The sequence below is a fragment of the Macrobrachium nipponense genome, chromosome 20 (assembly GCF_015104395.2).
Source record: "Macrobrachium nipponense isolate FS-2020 chromosome 20, ASM1510439v2, whole genome shotgun sequence".
Taxonomy (NCBI): domain Eukaryota; kingdom Metazoa; phylum Arthropoda; class Malacostraca; order Decapoda; family Palaemonidae; genus Macrobrachium; species Macrobrachium nipponense.
This window is the reverse complement of record NC_061089.1, coordinates 46,020,936-46,040,307: the sequence shown is the minus strand read 5'-3', so window position 1 is coordinate 46,040,307 and position 19,372 is coordinate 46,020,936. Positions and strand designations below refer to the sequence as shown.

General features: G+C 35.3%; 1 protein-coding gene across 2 annotated transcripts; it reads left to right on the top strand.

Annotated features, from left to right (window-relative positions):
• Positions 1 to 7,753: 7,753 nt before the first annotated feature.
• Positions 7,754 to 18,440, top strand: LOC135225574 (saccharopine dehydrogenase-like oxidoreductase). 2 transcript variants are annotated; one of them, XM_064264847.1, is made up of 11 exons: positions 7,754 to 7,905; positions 9,150 to 9,376; positions 12,759 to 12,865; positions 14,011 to 14,091; positions 14,403 to 14,532; positions 15,453 to 15,496; positions 16,368 to 16,504; positions 16,862 to 17,096; positions 17,295 to 17,462; positions 17,804 to 17,898; positions 17,998 to 18,440. In XM_064264847.1, exons 1-11 carry the CDS (start codon positions 7,868 to 7,870, stop codon positions 18,089 to 18,091), a joined length of 1,356 nt encoding a protein of 451 aa, XP_064120917.1. In that variant the 5' UTR covers positions 7,754 to 7,867; the 3' UTR covers positions 18,092 to 18,440. The 2 variants fall into 2 exon arrangements, with proteins under 2 accessions (XP_064120917.1, XP_064120928.1); XM_064264858.1 differs by lacking the exon at positions 7,754 to 7,905 and adding an exon at positions 8,299 to 8,497.
• Positions 18,441 to 19,372: the final 932 nt, after the last annotated feature.

Below are 19,372 nucleotides of genomic sequence, written 5' to 3'. Positions count from 1 at the left end.
TGAAACATACCGTATAGATGGAGGACGAAGAGTCGGCAGAATTTCAGGAATTCAATAGATGGAAAAAATTTTTGAAAATGTTTGAAGAAGAAATATTAAAAAAAAAAACCGACGTAAAATTAAAATACAAGGTGTCCCTAGTTCGCACTTCTGCACGAAAGCAGTTATTTAGAGGGACACGATAAGTGACAATTGTAGTTGCAAGAAAATGCCTTAAGAATCCATTGGAGGGGTTTTGACAGCCTGTTCCCAACAGATATTACTTTAAACAATTATTGTATTTTCTTATGATTTATCAATGTGTGCTTTAAACATTTCTGACTCACGTAGTATACTAGGTCCTTACAGGTGCATGATTTTGATATCGTGCTTGTATTTCATTCGTTTTGCGTCCCCCTCTCCCCTACCTAAAATCCCTACTTTTAGAGCGGCAGCCCGGACCGTTGAGATACAACGAACGAGATACCGACTGTAACCCCTACTGGTATTTAGGAGTAGACTTGTAAACTGTGAAACTGACCGTCTGCCGAAAATATATGGGTGGCTTACTTAACAAGCACCACTAATTGGCTCGTCAGATTTTGGGTCTAGATCCAATATATGAGATACCAGATGAAACTAATATAATATATCTGCAGACTCTACTGATTATAGAATGACCAGTGACAGACATTTTGAAGGGTGGGTTCTCCCTGACAGACGCACTGAAAAGGGGGGGTTAATTGGATCTAGATCCAACTTAGGAGATACCGAGTAAAATTTACACTACAATAGCACTGCACATCCTAGAATACTGTGGTGGTAATGACAGACGTTTTAATGGGTGGTTACCCCCTGACAGACGCCCCACAACGAGTGGGGAGGGGGAGGGGGAGACAGGATCTGCATCCAACATTGGAGATACCAAGTAAAATTTGTACTACAATTGCACTGCACATCCTAGAATGCTGTGATGGTAATGCCAGACATTTTAGTGGGTAGTTACCCCCTGAGAGACACCCCACAACGAGTGGGGAGGGGGAGGGGGAGACAGGATTGCATCTAACATGGAGATAACCAAGTAAAAATCTGTACTACAATAGTTCTGCACATCCTAGAGTACTGTGGTGGTAATACCAGACATTTTAGTGGGTAGTTACCCCCTGAGAGACACCCCACAACGAGTGGGGGGGGAGGGGGAGACAGGATCTCCATCCAACATCATAGTACCAAGTAAAATTTGTACTACAATAGCACTGCACTTCCTAGAGTACTGTGGTGGTAATGACAGATATTTTAGTGGGTGGTTACCCCCTGACAGGCACCCCACAATGAGTGGGGGGGAGACAGGAACTGCATCTAACTTTGGAGATACCAAGTAAAATTTGTACTACAATAGCACTGCACATCTCAGAGTACTGCGGTGGTAATGACATATTTTAGTGGGTGGTTTCCCACTGACAGACACCCCACAACGACTTTGGAGGAGGGGGGGAGGGGAGCCAGGATCTGCATCCAACATTGGAGATACCAAGTATAATTTGTACTACAATAGCACTGCACATCCTAGGGTACTGTGGTGGTAATGACAGACATTTTGAGGGTGGTTACCCTCTGGCAGACACCCCACAACGAGTAGGGAGGGGGAGACAGGATCTGCATCCAACACTGGAGATATAAAGTAAAATTTGTACCACAATAGCACTTCATATCCTAGAATGCTGTGATGGTGATGCCAGACATTTTAGTGGGTGGTTACCCTTTCACAGACATAACCTACGATTGGAAGAGAGGTGGGACACCTTGAAATATTTTCAAAATCTATCATAGGCAATATTAATATTAGAAATATGGTAAGTATCTGAAAATCGTGAGCCTGATAAAAGTAAAAGACAAAAAATTCAAGAAAATATTGTGATGTTTCAGGATAAGAATTACTGCCCGGAGTTAAAATTTTTTTATTTCATTAAAGTAATGGAATATTTCACTTCATTAATTCCATCACATCTATATAAATACTATGTGTGAGACTTACTAGACTTGGTCTCTTTCTGTAGTTTCACACACACACACACTCACATATATAAAATATATATATATATATATATATATATATATATATATATAATATATATATACATACATATATATATATATATATATATATATATATATATATACATATAATATATATATATATATATATATATATATACACTATATATAATATCAGCACTATCCTTGGTTTGGAGTTATTACTTCACACAAAGTATTTTATCTGAATGGGAGGGGGTCACAATTGGCAACAGCTGCAAGTATGTGTGCTGACCCATTTTTGAATAATTAAACCAGTCATATGGTGCCAATAATTAAACCAGTCATATGGTACCACTCTCAGTTCCTCTAAAAAAAGAAATGTAAGATAAGTATTCTCGCTTTAATAGCGTCTTTGGTCATTTTCTTTTCTTGCCTATAGTTAGGACACTGCAGCCATGTCGAGGTTCGTAGCGCAACGTGTCTTACCATAAGTGAATTGTTCTTTAGTTTGGCTGTTGGTTTCGTGTGGATGAAATGAAATTTTTATCGGATATGGGAATTCGATTGATATTAAGACCAAAGTCCCATCATAAAGAGCCGTTTTAACACCCGCACATTCACAAAGAGATGATGTATCACAACACAAATAATTACTGGAAACAGAAATGTGAATGAATTGTTCAGGATAAGCTAACTATAAAGATTAAAACATTTTCCCCAATTTTATTCCCCCTCCCGAAGTTGACGATCATACAAATTGGAGCTCCTGACTCCCAAATTAAGTTGGCCTATAATATCATATCAGTTATCTAATAGTCCACTTATTTTCGGCGGCCTCGCTCAAATTTATCTGTACACTATCACCAAGTATCAGGTACCATATATATTCAGGGAAGAAAATCTAAACTTAAATAAAAATGATACACAGTTTGATGTTTAAAGCCAGCCGAGTGCGTTTGTCTATTAACTTCCCGCCGGCACGCACCACAGGCAGCCTATGTAATGTGTTTCAATACATTCTATCGGCTAATTTTCTCCCTAGTAATATTTTTTTCTTTATTTGTTCATTATATTCAGTAGACAGGCACTAACATCATATTATATCCTCACGTTTGTTCAATGCATTTACCATTGTTAATATGATTTATAAAAATTTGACAACCGAATGTGCAAATATGTCAGCTGTGTGCAAGGCATAGGGCGTCAATCACTGGAGTAGCGATCTCCCTGCCGAGAGTGACTTTATTATTATTTTATTATTATTATTATTATTATTATTATTATTATTATTCGACCCAATTTCACAGAGAAAAATTACCTTACGAAAACACACCTAAGCCACCCCAACCATTGTGATCAGGCCTAAGCATCTGCTCTTGGATCTAAGCATGTCAATCATAAATGGTTCCTGTGTAAATCAGGACTTTCTTTGCATATGGTAGCGAAGCACTAACTAAACAGTAATGTACAATCACTAACCACCAATACTCACAATGCACTTACTCAGTAAGCACTCCACACTTGCATACATTCACTATACACACACACACACTTAACATACACTCACACACACTCTCAATAACAATCTGAATACCCAACACTCACTAGACACTCACTATACACTAAATGCTCACTAAACACTTGAAAATACTAAATTTACTAAATATTCTTATACCCCAAACACACAGTAAACATTCACCTTAAATCACGCACTTTAATTCCTTAAACAATTAATTAAACCACTAAACATTCCACCTAAACCCCAAACAACATCATTAAAATACTAGGCTTACCGTCAAACAAACCCTAAATATAAATACTTATGCTTTTTTAAACTAAAGCAATACCAAAACTCAGTGAGAACTACAATGAACATCCACTCATTAAAAAACTTAATAAAACACTTACATACTAAACATTTTGCTAAACACTAACATTCCACAAGACATTCACTAAACGCTCACTTAAAATTCGCAAAACTTTCACTAAAACCCTAAACACTCACTGAATACTTACACACTAAATATTCACTAAACACTACCATTCACAAGACGTTCACTAAACGTTCACTTAACATTCACAAAACATTTACTAAAACCCTTAAGACAAAACCATTCACTGAACTTAATTAAAAATAAGAAATTTTTAATAACATTACAAAACATTCACTAAACCCTAAAGACTCAGTAAACAAAATTCACTGAATAATGACACATTAAACAGTCACTAAAACCCTAAACATTCATTCAAACACTTACTCACAAACATTTCACGAAACGCATACTCACTTCAAACCCATAACCAATTCGCTAAACACTGACTCATTAAACATTAACGATAGAAAAAATTGACAAACGCACTAATTTTTCATTTCTCTTGTTTTCTTTACATTAATGCAAGGTGATTTTTTTTGTCTAGTTTGCTCTTGTATTTATTCATAATCTTCTTGAGAGAATGGAAATGTTCGAAATAACTTGGTGTGTAGGGATATTGTTTAAAAAACAGAGATCCTCTGTGTCCTTCCTCAGCCAGGTGTATTATGTCTGAACGAATTTTACGCCAGCCGAAAAAAAAAATCGACTATAGTAAACAACAATATTCATTCATAAAACTGATAATACAAAAATGTATCCATGATTTCATTAGCATGAAAGTCAGTTGAAACCAAAAGAAGGTAGTCCTGCTTCGATAAAACAAACCGAGTAGGCTGTAGCACAATTATTATGATCTGTACCCTATCTATAGCGTATATATTACATATGTATTACTATCTATTTAATGGGTGCGTAACTCTATTTAACAAATGTTATGTACATAGACATTTACAGCAATAACTCTAATAATGATAAGAACTTATATGCTACTTTTATAGTGTACAGTTTTCCAACTACCGCTACATTAATTTTCATATCGTAAACAAATTTAAGCGAGTAGGGGAGACCGGGGGCTAGTTGGCACACTTTTTTACAATTTTGGTCATTGCGAATATAAAACAAACTTGTTGGAAAATTCTTACCACCATTGAAAAATATTAACATTCGTCTTTATCATAGAGCAAAATAATTGTTGTTTGCTTTCAACATAAGATAACAATAAGCTTTAGAAAAAAATAACTTTTCGTGCCACTTGCCCCACGGGGTAAGTTGGCACACATTATGGGGTAAGTTGGCACATTGATAATTAAAAGAAAATTACTACATTGCATTTAAATCAAATAGCAAAAAATACCCTCTGAATTCCAAAATACAAAATATAAATCATGGTATTACTTCAGATCATCATCTAGTTGTAATTGTGGCAGGTGTGAAATAAATCCTCGTCATAGTCTTCATGCTCCCACATGTTACATGCCTGCACTGGACCCACACTTCTCCTGGCTTACCAAAACACAGGCTCTCTTCAGCTGAGCTTTCTTCTGGATCAACAAGAAGCATTCTTAAACTCTGTATCACGCTGATGACTGATCTGAAGCCCATGTGTCTTTTCGGACATCTCTCAATCTGTTACATAACCACCCGTAAAATCAAAATCTTGAAATAGTCTGTAATTCAGAGTTGAAATTCCATCAATCCTAAACCAATTGAAAACATCAAGAATCAGTGACAGCTAGAGGTAAAAGCCGAGGAAACTTTACCAGGAATGTCACAGATGGGCATACTTGATCCTGGATTACCAGTCATCCACGAATCACATGTCCTGTTCACACATTTCTTCAGATGTCTATAAACACTAAAATCCAGGGGCTGCAACTTGTGAGAACAATGTGGAGGAAATGATAGGACACTGATCTCATTATCCTTCCAAAAATCCAGAAACAAAACGTAAATTATATAAATAAATAGGCTTACTATTGTTATCAAATAACGTGTGCCAACTTGCCCCATTTATTTTGAGCCAACTTGCCCATCCCTACCATTTGGTACAAAAACGATTACCAATCCACACCAAGAAACCTTGAATTAATAATTTTAATGCTATAGAATCTTTAAACCATAAGGAAAACTATGATATCATTGAAAATTATCTTTATGAATGTATAGATGTTATAGCAAATAACAGAAAGATTAAAATATTTACTTACTACCATCAAAATAAAGAATTGTCTCATAAATTCGAGCTCCTACGTTCTATCTCTATAGAATTTTGCTGGTAATTGAGGAACCACGTGGCAATTACACAGTATATGCATTGCAGTCATCCTATTGGTAAACTTTAAAGTTATGTTGAGTATGCCAACTTACCCCTGTAGCCAACTAGCCCCGGGCTCCCCTACTATATACCTATAATTGAAGTTAGTTGCTTGCTTGACAAAATAATAATATGACTGAATTATTATGGGCCTACAGATGACTGTTATTTATATGAAACAAATAAATTATTTTTGTGTTAGATCAGCCATCGTCAACCGGGCTTCCGTGGAACCTTCGGGTTCCGTGAACGATCGCCAGGTGTTCCGTACGAATTCATGTTTTATTTAATTATTTGTTATTTATAAGTATATATTTTTCGTTAAACATGGTGTGAGAAAATCGTAGTCCTATAATTTAAAATTTTATATCGTACATATCGCGCGAGATTTTTCCTCTGTTTTACTAAAGGTAATTAATTGCAGATGCTTACATATAAATATATATATATATATATATATATATATATATATATATATATATATATATATATATATATATATATATATATATATATATATATATATAGGTGTGTGTGTGTGTGTATTGGGGTTCCTTGGGATGAGGAAGATTGTCTCAGGGGTTCCTCAAAGTGTCAAAGGTTGGGAAACACTGTGTTAGATAAATAAAAAGGATAAAAATATTTATTAAATATATCACGATAATGTATAATACGGGTCAATAGTAGCCCACTATACTAATCTAGACATTCATTATCAGGGCTTGCCCTTCCCCCTGCCCACCTGTTAGGGTGTGTCTGTCAGGGGGAAACCACCCACTAAAATGTCTGTCATTACCATCAAAGCATTCTAGGATATGAAGTGCTATTGTAGTACAAATTTTACTTGGTATCTCCAATGTTGGATGCAGATCCTGTCTCCCCCTCCCCCTCCCCACTCGTTGTGGGGCGTCTGTCAGGGGGTAACCACCCACTAAAACGTCTGTCATTAGGATGTGCAGTGCTATTGTAGTGTAAATTTTACTCGGTATCTCCTAAGTTGGATCTAGATCCAATTAACCCCCCCCCTTTTCAGTGCGTCTGTCAGGGAGAACCCACCCTTCAAAATGTCTGTCACTGGTCATTCTATAATCCTATAATCAGTAGAGTCTGCAGATATATTATATATTAGTTTCATCTGGTATCTCATATATTGGATCTAGACCCAAAATCTAACGAGCAATTAGTGGTGCTTGTTAAGTAAGCCACCCATATATTTTCAGCAGACGGTCAGTTTCACAGTTTACAAGTCTACTCCTAAATACCAGTAGGGGTTACAGTCGGTAATCGGTATCTCGTTCGTTATATCTCAATGGTCCGGGCTGCCGGTCTATTTCACACTGCGACCCCCAAATTGTAGGATAATATAATGGTAGGGTTCAAAATCCAAAAATTATAGGATATAAAGGTGAGGTCCACTGTCCCGGAATTTTAAGGTATATGTGGGGTCCATTATCCCTAAAAGTACCCTGAAACATTGAAAGACCATATTAAAACAGGAAAATTATGACAAAGTCCAAAATACATTAAGTAATGACAAAGTAAAATAATACCAAAGTGCCCCTTAAAAGGTTTTAAAAACACAGCTCCTCGTTCTCTCACTTGTCAAGATACGTATTTTTTTATCGTTTCTAATCGTGAATGACTTGCAAGATTCTCGTCTCCTATGTTTCGTATATCATCAAGCTTGCTGTCTCACCTCGGGTATTAGTGAATTTTGAATTTATTATAATATGTTAGCTTTTCTTTAATTGATCATTCGATTTCTAAGTATTTAGAATGCAAATCTGTATTGGGTACGTTTTCCTTTACGGCGTCACTCAAATACATACAATAACAAAAATCAGCTGATTACTTTACGGTGATCTCGGGCACCTTAGATATAACATTATACGCTATATAAGCGTTTGGTTAAGCTTTTATATACGATAATTTGGCAATCTTAAAACTAAATCACAGCATGACATAACAATTAATGAAACTAAAGTCTGCAAAGTTTAGGGTGTACTTTGCTTAGCATACTAACCTAGGTATTTGGTGCCCTATGTCGGTTGTGAATAGGCTAATGGTTTATTGAAGACACCTAATTGACTGATTAAATAATTTGCCGGCGAAGAAACCACTATATTATGATAAATTTGTAGTAGGGGGATTATGCTGTGACTTTCGTGACAAGTGACATCTGTTCTGAGGAAAATAATCGAAGATAGTAATCAATGCAGGCCTACTACTAGGTAGTAGTATCGGCCATTGATACACATAGGCCATTCCGCCATTAACGAGTTGCACTGCCAAAGTAATTGTCTTGTCTTGATTCCTAAGTGTTATTTTACCCTTAAGTTATGAATTTAATTATAAATGAATTGATATTGGTGAACTGAATTAAATTGAATAGCCCCTATAGAATTTAGGTCAAGCACTGGGACCAATGCAGTAGTCCAGCGGTGAAACGGAAATTGACAGTAAAATGTTTGAAATTGAAAGGTGTTACAGGAGAAAAACCTCGCAGTTGTACTGTGAATCAATTGTTAGAAGAGGGTGGAAAGTAACATGGAAGAAAGTATTTGATATTGATGAAAACCTACCCTAATAGATTTATTGTTAGCAACACTAGGTTTACCTCATACAAACGATCTTTTGTAGGCTTATATAGCCTAAACCATGGATCCAGCTAGTCTCAGTAATCATGTGGATATGTTATATATATATATATGTGTGTGTGTGTGCATACATGTACTATATTAGCCTAGTTATAAATTGTCAATAAAGTCATCACAAATTGAAGTTTTACCATAAAATAGACTAGGCAAATTGTGATAGGCCTAGGCCATTGACTCTCCATAAATCATTCTGTTCTCACAAACATACAGCACAGGCATTATGTAATCATTTTTCTTATCCCATACTGAAAAGAAATGTGTCTAATACAAACATTTTTCAATCCTCAGCAACAGCAGTCACTCTTTTATAGCTAGGATGGCATCACTTGCTCCAGGGCAGCGCTACGATTTAGTGATATTCGGGGCAACGGGCTTTACTGGACAATACGTCGTGGAAGAAGTCGCTCGAGTTGCTCAGAAGGAAGAGGCTAGTAAAGTACCCCTTACTTGGGCAGTTGCTGGAAGGTCATCCAACAAACTTCAAGAGGCACTCGCTACAGCTCAAAAAGAAACTGGTAAGAATTTATTGTAGTCTATTTATGATGTGCGTGCCGAGCATGACATTGTAAGGTATTTTTATAGATTATAGAGGAGAATAAAGGATTTAAACCAGAAGGCAAGTGCTGTGACCTATGAGATCTTTCAGCAATGAAAAGGTAATTGATAGTAAGAAAGTTTGGTCTGAAAGGTATGTAACCAGAGGAAAACCTCTGGTTACAAGAAAATTTGAAGAGATATAGTAAAAGACCCTAAGTAATGCCTATGACTGACAGTACTACTGTCTACACTGGAGGCATTTTTATAAGCAAAAATGTTTCTTTAATTTGTTTGCAACTTCCAAATGCTATTTGGATATTCATTCTTCAAATATAAATGATAAAGAACATGATGGATATTTTCAATGTCAGGTATCAGTTCTCATCTGGATCATTGTTGTTTTTTAATACTTTCTCTGGTTTAATGTTTCACAGTTTGTAAGCACAAACTGCAAATTAATTAAGATTGACTGATGCCTTGATGTTTGCATGGGTCAGACAAACTGAAACAAATTACAATTTAGAAATCAAAACAGTACAGTACTGTAGTAACAAAATGAATAAGGAAAGGAGCTCCTTGACCATAAAAGCACCCTGAATTAACCTTTAATGGAAAAGATCCTTTACATGTAGTGGCTCTAAGTTACTCATGTCACAACATTCCATATACAAGAAATGCTAAGGAAATGATTAAAAAAAAAAAAAGTATGTACAGGCAGTCCCCGGGTTACGACGGGGGTTCCGTTCTTGAGACGCGTCGTAACCCGAAAATCGTCGTAAGCCGGAACGACGTTTGGAAATATGTCTTAAACTAATAAAAAGTTTTAAAAACCTTACTTGTAATCCTTTGGTTACACTACATGTTGTTTCCTGTGGTTTTATGTACAACCTGGAGTTATTTTCATAAAAAAATGCTGGTTCTTGAAGGTAAAAACTATTGTAATCCTCTGGTGACACTACATTCTTGAAGTTTGATGGTACAACCCCTGGAGGGTGATTTTGCCAAATCTTGAGGGCTACAAGAACAGTTGATTACTATTTATATATCATATAGACTAATTAAAGTAAACGTATCTTTAAATAGGCTTATATATTAGTATCAACAAAACATTTCCTGGCATGAGTCAGAGGCTGTTTAATGAAACTAACACTTCTCTGTCATATCTGTTCAGAAAATAAACGTTACGTCAATCCCCGAGACCATTGTTGCCAAGACCTCTCTCTCTCTCTCTCTCTCTCCCTCTGATCAAATTACACTGGAACCTTGACATACGATTGCCCTAATATACGAATGTTTTGAGATACAACAGAAAATTTGCGAAAATATATGCTTTGATTTACAACGAAATATTTGAGATGCGATTTTACGATGTGATAGTTGTATAGGCGACCGATAAATGGCGTTCAGTCTGTTTGTTGGTGCTGCATCGTTAATACGTCGTTGTTTAGTTCGTTGTATTTGTGCCTATTTTTCGTGTTATTTGTCTATTTTATTATTAACCATGGGTCCCAAAGATAAGGACAAAGCAGGTGATAAGAAAAAACCCAAGAGAATTATTTCGATGGAAGCAAAACATGAAATTATAGCAAAGCATGAACGTGGCGTTCGTATCGTCGATTTGGCAAACGAGTATGGTCGAAATCCTTCTGCAATATCCATGATCATCAAGCAGAAGGAAGCTATAAAAACCTTCCAAAGGCATCACCAATTATTTCTAAAACTACGAACTGATTAAAAAAAAAATAAAATAAAAATTAGTTTAGCAATGTTATTTCATGTGTGTTTATTACGTAGTTATTAGTGTATACATACGTAAATAAAAAGAGAACAAATCGTTCCCTGCCACCCTTCCCTACCTCCTCCCCCTGCTGGCCTCACGTCATCTTTCGTTGTGGTAAGTAAAACTCCTTTCTTTTTTTTAATTGATTTTATTAACATTTATTATCATTTATCACATTGCTATGTTATTTTATCATTATGTGCGTTATTACTCGTTTATTTGTGTATAAATTGTGTATATTATATGTAATTTAGCTGTGTTTAGGTGTGGTTTCATAGCGCTAGAACGGATTAATACATATTACATTGTTTTAAATGGGAAAAATGCTTTGAGATACAACTGTTTGATATCGACGATGGGTAACGGAACAATTAAATTCGTATGTCAAGGTTCCAGTGTACTGGATAATGTGTCTCTTTGGATACTTCGATTTTGCCCAAATCTTGAGGACTACAAGAAACTAGTTGATTACTATTTACGTATCATATAGACTAATTTAAAGTAAACGTATCTTTAAATAGGCTTATATTATTAGTATCAACAAAACATTTACTGGCATGAGTCAGAGGCTGTTTAACGAAACGAACACTTCTCTGTCCTTAACTCGGAGCGTCGGAAGACGCTCTCTCTCTCTCTCTCTCTCTCTCTCTCGTCTCTCGCTCCCTCTCTCTCTCTCTCTTCTCTCTCTCTCTCTCTCTCTCTCTCTGATCAAATTACTGGATAATGTCTCTCTTTGGATACTTGGAATTTGCGTTGTAATCTAACCAGAAACTTCGTTTTGTTATTATTACTGGAAACAAGCAATTATTTTTTCATTATTTGCGTTTTTGGACTGTTATATGTAAACTTTGCGCACCGCAAGCTAGTATGTATTCATTCGCTCGGAAACTAGTTCTGCATATGAGGCGTCACTAAAAAACATAGAAAAATACGACATAAAAAGTGTCGAAAATCATCATAACCTCAAAATTTTTGTTGTAATCTAACCAGAAACTTATTTTTATTAATATACTGTGCTAAACTATAAAGGATTTTTATCATAGTATGCGTTTTTTAAAAGCGTCGTTAACTCGGAGCGTCGGAAGCGTCAGCGTCGTAACCTCGGAACAAGCGTCGTAACCCAGGACGGATTTTTCCATTGAATATTTAAGAAAAAGCGTCGTAACCTCGGAACGTCGTAAGCCGGAACCGTCGTAACCCGGGGACCGCCGTATACTAAATGTAAATATTGTAAAATGTCTGTTTTTTAATGGTTTGGTGTAGCAGTCCTACAAATTTATAAAAATATCATAATTACAAGTCACTAAAATATTGAAAAAAATCCAAGTGATATAAATGTAAATATATTTAAAAATATGTACTTACGTATAAAACTAGAGCTTTCGAGAACCTGCTAGATTCTCCTTGTCAAGGAGAATTGAGAAGGTTTTCAAAAGCTTTCATTTTATATTTATACATTTTTAAATATATATTTACATTTACATCAATGTGGATTTTTCACTAACCTTTTAAGAGTGGTTTTGGAAGGAGTTAACATTTGTATCATTATTACAAGTACAGAGTATTTAATTCTTTTCAAGGACTAGACCTCAAAGATGTTGGTCTTATTCTTGCGGATGTGAGTGATAAAGATTCACTGAATAAGATGGCAGCCCAATCTTCTGTAGTTGTCAACTGTGTGGGGCCTGTGAGTATTGCAGTCACATTTTTTTATTGTGTGTCAGAATGTGATGTGGGATTCTGGTCTATGCAGTATAATGGGTTTCCTATTACATTACCAATTACCACCTTCTATACTGCATAGTGAGTGTCATTGACTTTCTTTCAGCTTAACTCATGACTAAATGTCAGAGAAATGTATAAATATATATGAAATATATTTGAAAATGTTATGATAAAGATAATTCGTGGTTGAAAAACCATGTTAGCTCTGAGTGGCTGAAAAGTGCCCTAGTGCTTGGCTTTACAGCATAATTTCCATTTCATAATTACTACTATGACTCATGAAAATACATAATCAAGTTGCATGCTGGCAAGCAGACCGTTGCACATGGTACTTCAGTATTAACTTAATTAATCCATATGCATATGTTGGATTGTACAGGCAATTGACTTAATTCATATGCATATGTTGGACTGTGCAGGCTAACTGTCTTTCCAGTGTTTTCTTCTGTGGTTAGAAGGGACTGGTTTCATAGGCTTATAGTATCACTGAGAATTTCTTCAAATTAAAATGTATTTACAGTAATTTCAGAAATATACTAACAAAACCTTAAATACGCTATATGTAAAGATGGTACTGATTACTCTAGTGTAGGGTAGGCTAGCATAATATTCGTACGGCAAATTAACGTTGGCCGACTTACGTCCAAATCGTCTTACAACCGGTTGGTTGTAACCAATTGCGGTTGTAAGTCGACAACTAGCTGTATACTTAAGACCTTGGACAGCTTGAAGAGATATAGATTTATTTAGCCGAGATGCAACAAAAGCATTGGGAAACATACCTCTGAATCCATAGCACCCCCAGCCAGTTCCATAAATTGCCCCAAGAACCATAAACTTACAAGACCTCTAAGAAGAAATTGAAAGCCTTATTCATTCAAAAATAGACATGACTCTGAAGAACAACATATGCTTTATTTAAGGACATTGTTAGTGTTAACTGACAAATAAATGGGACCCACTGGATGAACTAAAGAGAGCCGATAAAATGGTAGACAAAAATAAACGTGGATGATATGATACTGTCTGTATGTTGTTGCACATAGTATTTGGGATTTACATACTGTAGTTATCATTTCGTGTAAGTGTGGTTTATTTTTTTCTCAGTACCAGCTGTATGGGGAACAAGTTGTTTCTGCCTGCATAGACAATGGTGCCAGCCATGTAGACATTTCAGGTGAACCTCAGGTAAGAAGATGCATGATTTATTTTGCTCTTTTTTGCAATTTGATATTTTAAATTTCTTTCCAGTAAAAAAAAAAATTAAGGGTTAATCCCATTCACTAATTTTTGTCAAATGGTTTCATAAAACTGTTTTAAATAAAAATCGTTGCTCCAGTAAATATATTTGAATTGAAAATTGAGTGCGTGCCTGATAGCAGTGGTCTTGCTGATAGGCCAGAAGCTGCTCAAGATAACTGAAAGGTCTTTACATATTTGTAAAGTACCTTTTAATAATAGAAATTCAGTTTAAGATAATGTTTTTTTTTTATTCTTAGTTCCTAGAAGGAATGCAGCTCAAATACAATGAAGCAGCAGAAGCAGCTGGGGTTCATATTGTTGGTGCTTGTGGCTATGACTCCATTCCAGCAGAGATGGGCCTGGTTCATATGATAAAGAATTTCAAAGGTATTATTAGCAAAGATTGGTATTTATTATTAAATGTAAAGTAGTATTTAATTTTCTTGAAGTTAATTTATATATAATACTGTATAGACTTTTATTTTTGTTGCTCAGATGATGATGCAAATGCCCTCTAAAGCGCAAAATTTTGTACCTCAGGCACTTCTTAATACCTTTATTGGTGTAATGACTGACAGTAAAGATATAATTATTGTCAGTTTATATAATAATGCATCAAAAATCTTAATGTTTAAAAGCTGCCCAAAAGATTAATCAAAGTTCAAGTTGGCTTAGCTGTTATAGAAATATTTCTGCAGTTCTATACTATTCACAAATCGAACACGATTAATTGTCAACAACAAGAGTGGGTGTGTAAAATTTGGCCATGTGACCAAGTGCTGAGGTCCTATCAAGTTGAGAAGCATACAACATTAATTGTATATGTTGGTCCATAAATTCCTTCACAAAATGTTAATAACAAAGCAGGAATTAATTTATAAAAAACATAATTTTCTTAATTTTAAAAATTAAGGAAGTTTTTGCATTGCTGTTTTTGTCACAAACAAAACGCTATGTTGAGCTTTTTTGTTATTGTTAAAGGATCTGTTATACATACCTACATATGTAGTACATATTTGTAATTACAACAATGGGAACTTTCACATGTTTTACAACAATCCTCCTCAGCTATAAGATAAAAATATAAAAGCAAAAAAAAAAAGTATGGTGCCAACATATTTCCTAGTTCAAGAACACAGATTTCAGAAACATGACAGATAGTACAACAGAATTTACTGGGGAATAGTGTGTTTTTGAAGCTTGGATCATATCGTACCTGTAAGATGTTAGGAGGTGCAATATCCAAATACATATAGTACCAGGTGTGTAATTTAGTCTGAAGGGTTTTTATGTTTCTTTCTTTGAAGGTGAACTGAATTCAGCTCAGCTGTTTGTCACCACTAAAGGTGGGGTAAGTATGAAAAGATCTGGAACATATTTTGGGTAAATTTTACCTGTCTGGTAATGCATTTATGTTGAGGGGGAAATCTAATTGTCAAAAGCTGTATTTAGACTTAGTCACCATCAATAAAAAAATGTAAATCCATATAGCATAGATGAAGGGTGGATGGAGATAATTTCGACATGCCCTTCACCCTGCTCCCAGGACAGTAGCGCAATAGTGTCAGCTGGATTTTCGTAGACACCAGAAGAGTTGGTAGAACCAGACATAAATGGACAAGAAGTATAAGATGGGAGGTGCATAAGATGAGAGGAGATTTGTGGAAGGTAAAGCACAGGAAAAGTCAGGAGTGGAAGCAGTTGTGATTACAGTATAAAATAATTGTGTCTGTTGTTGGAATTAAGTAGCACATACAGTGAAGGTAGAATAATTTATTTTTATAACTTGTGCATTACATATAGTTTAGATGCACAAGTGGTACCTTATGTAAAATGGTTAAGAAAAAGAGAAAGACATTTCATAAATGAAAAATGTATAGGACATCCTTAGAATAACATTTCTGAGGTAATATTTGAGCTGTAATTATGGCTTTATCCCTTTATCTAAATATACAGTGATTGATGCCAGTGTTGTACCATGTGAAATTATTAGTCAGCAGAGATATTAAAGTAATCAAGAATGAAAAGTATGTTTAATAAAATTACTAATACCTTGAGAGGCTGTATATTCTTATGAACATTGTGTACCAGAGTTTTACAAGGGTTGGATTAATCTGGGAAAAATCTTCCATTTAAGTTAACACTTTACCCAGCATAAAATTATGTCACATAAATTACTGTTTTCTTTAAAACAAGTTTTGCTTATTTTTATCTTCCCTCAGAATTCCAAGACCCCAATTCACACAGGAACCATGGAATCCGCAGCCCTTGCCATTGCCAATAATAGTGAAATTGCCAAAATTCGACGACAGTTGTTCCCAAAACCTTTGCCAAAACCCAAGCATAAGGTCACTAAGAAGTAAGTATCAATATCATTGTTTTTTTTTATGCATTAGTTCTGAGTTCAAAAAGATGAATCTAGTCTATGTAATGGGAAATAGTAAGTTTTCAGTTTTTTTAATAATAAATATACTACCAGTTGTTCATATATTGCTAGATATTGTTAACAATTGAGGCTGGCTAAAGATTGAGGTTCAAGTCCTCCTTGACTCTTGTTACGAACTTTTTGTCTGAGTAGAGAAGCTTATTTTTGTGTGATAAACACTCTTTATCTTTAAAGTTACCGACTTAGTAGGAAAAAAAATATTAATTTCAATTATATTTCCTTGGTATTTATAGCTCTGGGAAAATCATTAAAAGATTTTCAATGTTTCAGAGGAATGCTTCACAAAAATGAATCTGTGAACCTATGGGGAGTTGCATTTCCTACTGATGAACCAGTAGTGTACCGAACACAGAGACATCGTCACGATGTTTTAGGTCAGCGGCCAATTCAGTTTCAGCAGTTTCTCGGATTTCGTAATGCTTTCACTGCCATTGGTTTGATCTGTGGTATGGCATACTTTGCTGTTGTATGCTACTTCAATTGGACAAGGAAACTCCTTTTAAAGGTTTGTGGAAATCTGCATTACATTTCTAAAAAGTGTGTAGTTATGGGATGGTCAAAAGTAAAGTAATATTGGTTATTAAAATACATCCAAGTTAAATTTTGTTGGATGAAAGTTATTGGACATTTCATTCTTGCTGATACAGTTAGCATAATTATATCCTGTGGCATATGTAATTTGATTAATTTTATTCCTCTGCAGTACCCAGAAATAATGACAGCTGGTGCGTTTAGACGGGCTGGAGCTGACCGTGAGGCCCTGAAAGACTTGAAATTCACTTCTACTATTATTGGCCAGGGTTGGTCAGAAACATTGTTGTCAGGATCTGACCAACATAGTGAAGCCCCAGATTCATCCATTACTGTGAAGGTATGATAACTTTATTATTGGTAAAGATACTCTTTTAGACTTGGCCAAAGTTTGTGGTTCTCTTGAGTATCAGCAAGGACTGATGGATAAGAGTAATGTAGAAGTTAAATATGTTGCAACCGTTCTTTTCAATACTGGTAATTGTGGAGACACGTATAATGGTATTTACTCCCATTTTCTTTTTAATGAAATTGTGAACATTAAGTAGAAAATACTGAGGCAAGGTACTCTACGTAGTATATCAGAGAATTACACAACTGGCGGTTGAAAACAGGCTTGCCACCTGTTTAATATATTTTGTTGGAATCCATATGAATGAGTTTTTTTATTGTTCTATTTAGATATCTGGACCAGATCCAGGCTATGGAGCCACTTCACTCATGATGGTTGCTTGTGCCATGACTATCCTGCGAGAGAAACAGAAGTGTGCTGGCAGGTAAGAACATTGTGCAGTTTTGCAGAATTTTGCTGCAGATTCAGTATTTAGTAGTGAAAATTTCATGATATATCTACTCATGTTTCCTCAATATTGCAGAGGTGGCGTGATGACTCCTGGAGTTGCCTTTGCCGAGACCAGTGTAATTGACCGTATGGTGGATCGTGGTATGACTGTCACTGTTAAGCAGTAAGGATTATCAGAATGGTTACTTAGACAATCTATCAGTAACATCTAATGGCTGAAAACCATTCTGTTATTAGCATCCCAAGGTTTCAGAGCATTCTGTCAGGAGCATTCTGTTATTACCATTCAAGGGTTTCAGAGCATTTCTCCAATATTGCTGTTATTATAAAAGGTCTTTCTCCATATTACGTTTACATTATGTTGGGATTTAGACAAAGACAAAAAGTTTTAATGTTGGTATGTTGGCTGTCACAAAATAGGGAATTTTTGTATGACATGATGAAATGTTTGCACAGTGCTTTAGTTTATTTTTATATGTGAACAGTATATGAACAATAAAAAGTGAACATTTAAAATATTTTATTAATGGAGCCTCATTTTAAAGTTTTTTAGCATATGGCTAAGATGACAAAAAAAAAAAAAAAAAAGAAAAAAAAAGAAAAAAAATGGAGGGTGATATGGTATAGTTCTAAATTTTTATCTAGACTGAAAAATTGTCCTTTCATTTAGAGAAGCCTGCAGTGCACATAAAGCAGTTTTTATGAATTAAATGTTTAAAACAATCATTATTTTCTAGTAGGTGAACAATAGTTTTACCTAAGCTATGTCTGACCTGCACTTGTAATATGTGAATTAATGCGGACACCGCAAACTATCAGTGCAAATAGCTATTCATTGTATTAACACACTTCTCAAAGTGTAACAACTAATTTTCCGTGGTCTTTGGTCTCGAAGTGTAATAGCTAATATTCCTCAATTCTGGGTAAAGATTTTCCTCTTGTTACACATTTCAAACCTATTACAGCACTGTATTGTAAACTTACTTTTCAGCGCTGAATTACCTCATCGGTCCCCAGTGCCTTTGGCCTAAATCCTATATGCAATCAATCAGTCAGGATGTAGCATCAAATTTAAACAATTGCATCCTTCTCAACATCTCTACAGCTACATTATTATTAAATTGAAGTTTACACAGCTAAATGCATTAACTTAGTATATACATCCACTCGTAAGATGACATAAGAAGAGATATGCGAGTGAAATTATAAATGAGTATAGAAGGCGATCACACTCTCTTTCCCTCTATCCATCTCGTTCAATCCTTCCGACTACAAAACTCTCTCTCTCTCTCTCTCTCTCTCTCTCTCTCTCTCTCTCTCTCTCTCTCTGCATGTGCATGTATATGTGTGATTATGTCAACAGGCCAACCATTATAAGAGTTGTTTAAATATTTACTTGACGCACAAATGCTTGCCGCTTGAATGACTGCTATTGTTTCAAACGCCAA